Source organism: Prunus dulcis, unplaced genomic scaffold, assembly GCF_902201215.1.
Source record: "Prunus dulcis unplaced genomic scaffold, ALMONDv2, whole genome shotgun sequence".
Lineage (NCBI taxonomy): Eukaryota > Viridiplantae > Streptophyta > Magnoliopsida > Rosales > Rosaceae > Prunus > Prunus dulcis.
In genome coordinates this window covers 1-7,295 of record NW_023010421.1, presented here as the reverse complement: position 1 = coordinate 7,295, position 7,295 = coordinate 1, and the positions used below count along the sequence as shown (strand labels likewise).

Genomic DNA, 7,295 nt, shown 5'->3' with positions numbered 1-7,295 from the left:
TAATGTTTGAAAGTCATATGTTCTTTCAATAATACCAAGGGCACAAAAGCTTTTAATTAATCACCAAATAATGGTAGGTAATCACTTTTATTAACGAGTAATCTTAAATAGTATCTATATCATACAATGAACAACAACAACAACAAAAGCTTATTCGATCACACACTAAAGCCAGTAGAAAATTAAATGGTTGTCTTCCTTAATTAAAATTGGAAATTTGTAATGAAGATGAAAGTAGTTTACGTGCGCATGATGTGAGTGATGATGTCAGATTTGAGAGGGAAATCTATTTTTTTAATTAAAAAAAAACTTTCTAGGGGTTTTGCTTTTGGTTAAAGTTAAAGATATCAAAGCAAAAAGAGACACAAAAAGCCACGCAGTCTCGGTCATTAGCCCATGACCTTATCATCCCACCAAAGATTCCCCATGACTTTATCATCCCACCAAAGATTCCACAAACCCATCAAATACTTCAACAACACAAACTCCTCCTTATAATGATCTCCATCTTTCTTCCATATCCCTTCATTTCAACACCTAAAAACCCTAGAGTTTACTTACACTACAATGGCTTTAGACACCCATGGCCAGCAGCAGAATCTGATCAAGCCACCCCATGTTGCCATTGTCCCAACTCCAGGCATAGGCCATCTCACTCCCCTCGTTGAGCTAGCCAAATTACTCCTCTTCCATCATAACTTCACCATCACTTTCATCATCCCAAACGACGGGTTGCACTTGGCACCCCAAAAGAAACTCCTTGAAGCCCTCGACCCTCAGGCCATATCCTACATCTTCCTCCCTCCTGTGTGCTTCGATGACCTCCCTGACGACGTTATGGTCGAAACAAAAATCGCCCTCACCTTGACTCGGTCCCTCTCTGCTCTGCGCGTCTCACTTATAGAACTAACCGAGTCAACTCGGCTGGTGGCACTTGTCGTTGATCTTTTTGGTGCCGATGCCTTTGATGTGGCCAATGAACTCCACGTGTCCCCTTACATATTTTTCCCCTCTTCAGCTTTGGGTTTGTCGCTTATATTTCATTTCCCACACCTTCACGAGACCACTACTTGTGAGTATAGGGACTTGCCGGAACCAGTCCAACTTCCGGGTTGTGTTCCCCTTCACGGTCGAGATTTTATGGACCCGGTTCAAGACCGGTCCAATGAGGCCTATAAAGTGATGGTTCGGATATGCAAGAAGCATAGGTCGGCTGCTGGGATTATGGTCAATAGCTTTGTAGACTTGGAACCAGGTGCTTTCAAGGCTTTCAAGGAACAAGGACAAGGTCTTCCACCGGTTTATCCGGTTGGACCAGTAATAAAGATCAGTTCAGCAGATGGGTTTGAAGGGAATGAGTGTTTGAAGTGGCTTGATAAGCAACCCAATGAGTCAGTGTTGTTTGTTTCATTTGGGAGTGGAGGAACGTTCTCACAAGAGCAAATGACTGAATTAGCCTTGGGACTTGAATTGAGTGGGCAGAGGTTTATTTGGGTTGTTAAGAGCCCAAATGAGACAGCTAAAAATGCAAATTATTTTAATGTGCAAGGCATTGAGGACCCTTCTGGTTTTTTACCACATGGGTTTTTGGAGAGGACGAAAGAGGTAGGCCTAGTGGTCCCATCTTGGGCCCCACAAGTCCAAGTGCTGAGTCACCAATCAACAGGTGGGTTTTTGACTCATTGTGGATGGAACTCAACATTGGAGAGCATTGTGCATGGTGTGCCTTTGATTGCTTGGCCACTCTATGCAGAGCAAAGGATGAATAGGGTGCTCCTTGTTGACGGTTTGAAGGTTGCTTTGGGTGTAAAATTGAATGATAAGGGGATAGTGGAGAGCCAAGATATTGCTAAGTATGTTAGGGGCCTAATTGAAGGTGATGAAGGGAAATTGCTAAGGAACAAGATGAAAGGGTATAAAGAGGCAGCCAAATTGGCTTTAAGTCAAGAAGGGTCTTCTACCAAGTCACTTGCTGAGGTGGCTCAGGTATGGAAGAGCCTCAAGATCTAATCCAACCTAATGTCTCAATTAATAATGGTTTCATTACAGATTGAATGAACATTTGTGGTTTCCTTGGCCTTTATCTTAATTGAAAATAATTTGTTATCTTTTCCCACTTCATTCTGTCATCAAAACATCACTTTCCATTATATGCATCGCTTTTGGATATGTAATTAACAAATAAATTATAGCTCATCATGGTATTTAGATTTGAGTTCTGACATAACATTCCAGGCAAAAGGCCCCATAGGCTTTAAAATTCATTTCCAGCGTCCAATTCTTTCACTCCAGGTTGAACTCATCTCTTCCCAAGACAAAATGAACTTGAACTCCTGTCGACGGGCTGTGACGTTAATAGTAACATGTTCATGTGTCTTGTTTTTTTTTAAAAAAAAAAAAAAATGATTCATCTATTAGTAGTCTTATAAAATATTTGATATCATTGTTGTTTCAAATATTCAAATACACGTGCCTTGTAAAATTATGTGATCCATCCATTTGTAGTCCTGTATGATATTTGATGATTGTTGTTTTAATGATTACTATACGTTAAAGTCCGTTATATAATTCATTACTAGCACATAATACGATAGCACCTAACCTAAATCCTAAATCCTCACTCTAAACCTCGTTACCAGGCCCTTTTTTTTTTTTTTTTTGGATTGAGAAGTTTTATGACTCCGTTCATAATTCAGCCAAAAAAGCTACTAGCCATAAAGGGCCAATACAAACTAGCCACAAAAAGACCATTACAATAACGGAATGGTTAAATATCAAAATTAAGAAAATTTGGTATGTCTCCACTAACGATAGGCAGAATCGAAGAAACTCTGGCATAGGCATCCCAACTAAGATTGCAAACTTAGAATAATAAAAAAGAGATAAAGCTTGAAAAAACCAAGCCATAACTATACAAATAAAACTCTCACCAAGGAGAGATGAAAAACTCTCACAAAAGGAGAGGTGAAAACTACACCGAGAATCCAAAGAGTCTCTGCAACTTATTCCAAACATAAAGAAATTGCAAAAAAGATGGTGGTGGAGATCCGACGCCGAAATGCAGGTGAAGATCTGACGCTGAGCCGCAGCCACCTGTAATGGTTGGATGAAAATCATAACAAAACTAAGATAAATAGGGAAAACCCTTTGTCTCTGAAAATGGGGAGAAGAGGTGGAAGGAGGAAGGGAGGAAGAGAAAAGGGGAGAGGGGGGAAGAACAATGGCTTACTCCCCCTCAAAGTAGAAATGACTCTGAGAGTGTTTTTTGGGACAAATGAGGCTAGGGTTTTATCTAATACCAACTTACAAAAGGTTATATGTGTAACAAGAAACCCACTCTTTCGTTACCAGGCCCTTAGTTTCAAGAAGATATTATGCTTAACATGACTTGTTAATTAAATTCTAAGAAAACTCTTACATGTATGACATTTTCTCTTTAAACCCCGCATTTTTCTTTGTTCACCCCAATAATTAAATTATTAAGCTCTAAATTTTATTATTGTGTAAAAAGACATAAAAAGGTCAACCAACTTAATATTAACCCTAGTACATCTATACACACACTCCATCACTCTTCATTTTAAGTTTTAGAAAAATACGAACTCTTATTGCCAAATTACTCTTCTCTTTAAAGATATAAAACATTGAGGAGCCTATCTCTTTAAAATATGTGTGGAAGCTTATGGAAATGCTTGTTGATTGCTTGGCTGCAATGATCTTAGTCTCTTCCCTTTGTTGATTGCTTGGCTGTTGATTACTTGGTTGTTCTAATTTTTTATTTACTTGACATCTTATGTGCTCAAAAGTAAACAGTAAATGATTACTGTACCTTCGTGTAAGTGAAATTTGTTCTTGCTGAGGTAAGTTGCACCTTCTTGTCTACAATGCAATTAAATATCTCCTCATTTAATTTCTAATTTAGAAATCTTTATTTGGTATAAGATCTCTTTCCATTGACAGTAAACAATATATTGTAATAGTTAGCAACTTTGTCTGTCTTGCAGCAAGCACATGGACCTTCATCTTCTTCTCAAAAAATAGGGGTCTTCTTTATCTTTTCCCCCACTATTCAGTTTAGATATATGTTTTTTCTATAGTTTGTAGTAGGAAGATAGTGGGGTGTAAATAGAAAAACTCTTTTATTTTATTTTATTTTTCCAACTTGGAGGGTGTATTTAAGGGTAGTTTGGAAAGATAGTGGGATTTTCTTAGAAATTGTGAAAATTTAAATAGAAGTTGACGTAAACTTAGAATATAAAATGAACAAAGAAAAATGTGAAGTTTAAATAGAAAATCTCTACATGTATTATGTTCTCATGACAGCTTGGACCAAAAAAAAAAAAAAAAAGGTTCGTCATATAGAAATGATGCCAATTCATCTAGAATTTTTAGAGGCTTTTGAAAGACATATTTCTGGGTGGACCCGTTCTGAGTCTAAACCGACCCGACTAAAACCCTGCCCCAACGTTTACCAAAACCCTACACGAAGAGGTTTTCGCTCCTCCCACCTCTGACCATCTTGGGCTCGAATTGGAGCTCCAGGGACTGTACGGACATGGAGAAACCTCTGGTGGAACTTGATAAAGGCACCACCTGCTCGTCGTGGAACTACTCCAGCCAGAGATTGGCCACTGGCTCAGTCGACGGAACCCTCGCCATCTTCGACACGCGCGACCCAGCTTCTTCCTCTTTCTCCTGTACTTCAAAATCGAAGGTCCCTAACTCCCGCCTGTTTCAATTATTTTCAAATATCAGGAATTGACACATTTCATTTTTTTTTTCCGTTTAATTTTTCAATTCCACTTGAAAGCTTGTGTTTTTGTGTTTAAAAATATTGCAATTGTGTTTGTTTTAGGTGCATGAGGCTGCTGGCATTGTGAAAATTGTTTGGGTTCCTCCAGAGTATGGTGATGCAGTGGCATGTGTTTGCGCAGATGGAACTTTGTCTCTGTGGGAGGAGGCTGCTGAAGGTATTTTCCTTGAATTTGTTATCTTTTCTAACCCAGCTTCCACAATTATCAACTTCGAACTGAATCAGTCTAATTTAGCTTATGGGATACTGACGAAAAGTTTTTTTATTTTTTTATTTTTTTACTGAGCATTGTATCTGATGAAAAATTAGGTTTTATTGTTGTCTAGATGCGCAACCTATTCAATGGAAGCTCTGCACAAGCTTTAAAAGTGGGTCCGCTCAACTGCTAGATACCCAATTTGGAGTCTCACCGTCAGGTTTAAAAATGGTTAGCTTTTATAGCTACTGTTCTGAAATCAAGTTTGGAAGTGACAAATGTTTATTGTCGTACTAATTTTTTCATTCATTTCTTCTAATATCATTTAGGATGCCATGTATATTCAGTTGGTGCCCTTGTAGAAAATCTGTGCAACATACTATGGTCATCATTTGCCATGTGAGAATGAAATGTCATGAACTGTAATTTGTTTCATTTTATAGGTTACTGCATATTCTGATGGCCATGTCAAGGTTTATGAGCTACTAGATCCCTTGGATCTGAAGAATTGGCAACTTCAGGTGATCATTTATCTGATTCAGTCTAATAACATACTACAGCCTGGAAATAAGTCTTGTTGTTGTGTTATAGTATTATTATGCAGCCCAAATTAATGCTGAAATTTGCAAATTATGTTAGTTCTGTACAAAATTGAAACATTATAGGTAAATTCTAGTTTTATGTCTTATAAGATTATTGGTGTTTTCCCCTTCTTATAAAATGATACATTGTTCTCGTGCATATAAAAAAGACAACAGAGGTATATATATTTGAATGTCTATTTCCCTATTTTTTCATCTAGTTGTATGTTTTAGTGCCACGACTTAGAATGAATGGACCATGAGCTTGTGTTGTGTTGCTCGTTCTCTCTTATTTGTGGGTCTTTTTCTCTTGTACGCTCTCTTGTCATGGTTGTACCCTTTTACTTTTTATGACATCTCTCCAGTTGAACCATGATAAATCATCTCCTGTGCTATTAACTCCCTATATTATGCAGATACCAACTCCAAAGCCAACCTGCATAAAGCAGAAAGATTCATTACAGATTTTTACAGTTTGAAACTGCTCTGTAACCTTATCTTTTCATGATTTTTTTGCCCAGGCTGAATTTCAGAATGTTATTGATTCAGTGTCTACGTTTGGGAAAGCCATGTGCTTAGCTGCATCTATATCTTGGAATCCACAAAGAGGAGAGAGCCAGGAATCCAGCTTTGTTTTGGGTTTCAATTCAAACACACCACAACTTAATTCTTCCAAGGTATTCTAAATTCTGTTTAATCCTGTTTCCTAATCAATTATCATTAATTTTATGTGGCTTGTCTCCTTCAATACACAACTTTCTCTTTTCTGCAGTATATTTTGAAACCATGGTATCATTTCAGATCTAGAACCTAGGTCAACTTGTCAAAAATGATATTGTACATAATCTTATGATATTATTTTACAGGTATGGGAATTTGATCAGGCTCATCAAAGATGGCTCCCAGTTGCAGAGTTGGCTTTGCCTGGTGACAAAAGTGATCAGGTCTATGCTGTTGCATGGGCACCAAACATTGGCAGGTAGGGAATTGTCTAATTGCTCATGCAAGCACTGTTGAGCAATTGGTGGGAATCTGAAAATATTGTTTTCTGTCATCATATAAAATTCAAGGTTCTGCCTGTCTTAAAATTTGAAGGAAAAATGGCCTCATTCCATTTTATATTAGAGAGTAAAATTGTATAAATTTCATTCAGGCCCTATGAGGTAATTGCTGTTGCCACTGACAAGGAAATAGCAATATGGCATCTTGGATTAAACCCTGACTCAGATGGAAGGCTCTCATTGGAGAAGATTGCACAACTTTCAGGACACAACGGCGAGGTATCCATACTAACTATTGAAAATGTTATCGATCATTTCATTTTGGAGCACAAAATCCTTACTGTTAATCTGATCATGAAAAAGTGGAATTATAACAGTATGTATGTTGGAGTGATACAATTGTGGAGCCTTAGTAGCACAGTGTGAATTATCTAATGAAAGCAAGGCTGTGAATCTTCCTAATTGATTAAAGTCCTTCATTTTATGATTAGGTCTGGCAGATGGAATGGGACATGAGTGGGATGACATTGGCGACCACTGGGAATGATGGGGCAGTACGGTTGTGGCAGTCTAATTTGAACGGCGTTTGGCATGAAGAGGCTACATTTGAACCCACTTCCTAGTCCCTTGCGACCTCTGTTGCTACATGTTAAAATGGCAAATTCTCTGTTTTACGAGAAAACACAGTTTGTAATCTCACGGTA

The 7,295-nt window shown here is 37.9% G+C and overlaps 2 protein-coding genes across 2 annotated transcripts; both read left to right on the top strand.

Moving 5' to 3' along the window:
* The first annotated feature begins 411 nt into the window (after positions 1–411).
* Positions 412–2,116, top strand: LOC117613602 (hydroquinone glucosyltransferase-like). Its single transcript, XM_034342199.1, has one exon. It carries the CDS (start codon positions 568–570, stop codon positions 2,008–2,010), a length of 1,443 nt encoding a protein of 480 aa, XP_034198090.1. The 5' UTR covers positions 412–567; the 3' UTR covers positions 2,011–2,116.
* A 2,282-nt stretch (positions 2,117–4,398) lies between these two features.
* On the top strand, positions 4,399–7,287 carry LOC117613600 (protein SEH1-like). Its single transcript, XM_034342198.1, has 8 exons — positions 4,399–4,714; positions 4,856–4,970; positions 5,140–5,240; positions 5,453–5,530; positions 6,112–6,267; positions 6,457–6,569; positions 6,744–6,870; positions 7,083–7,287. Exons 1-8 carry the CDS (start codon positions 4,556–4,558, stop codon positions 7,212–7,214), a joined length of 981 nt encoding a protein of 326 aa, XP_034198089.1. The 5' UTR covers positions 4,399–4,555; the 3' UTR covers positions 7,215–7,287.
* Positions 7,288–7,295: the final 8 nt, after the last annotated feature.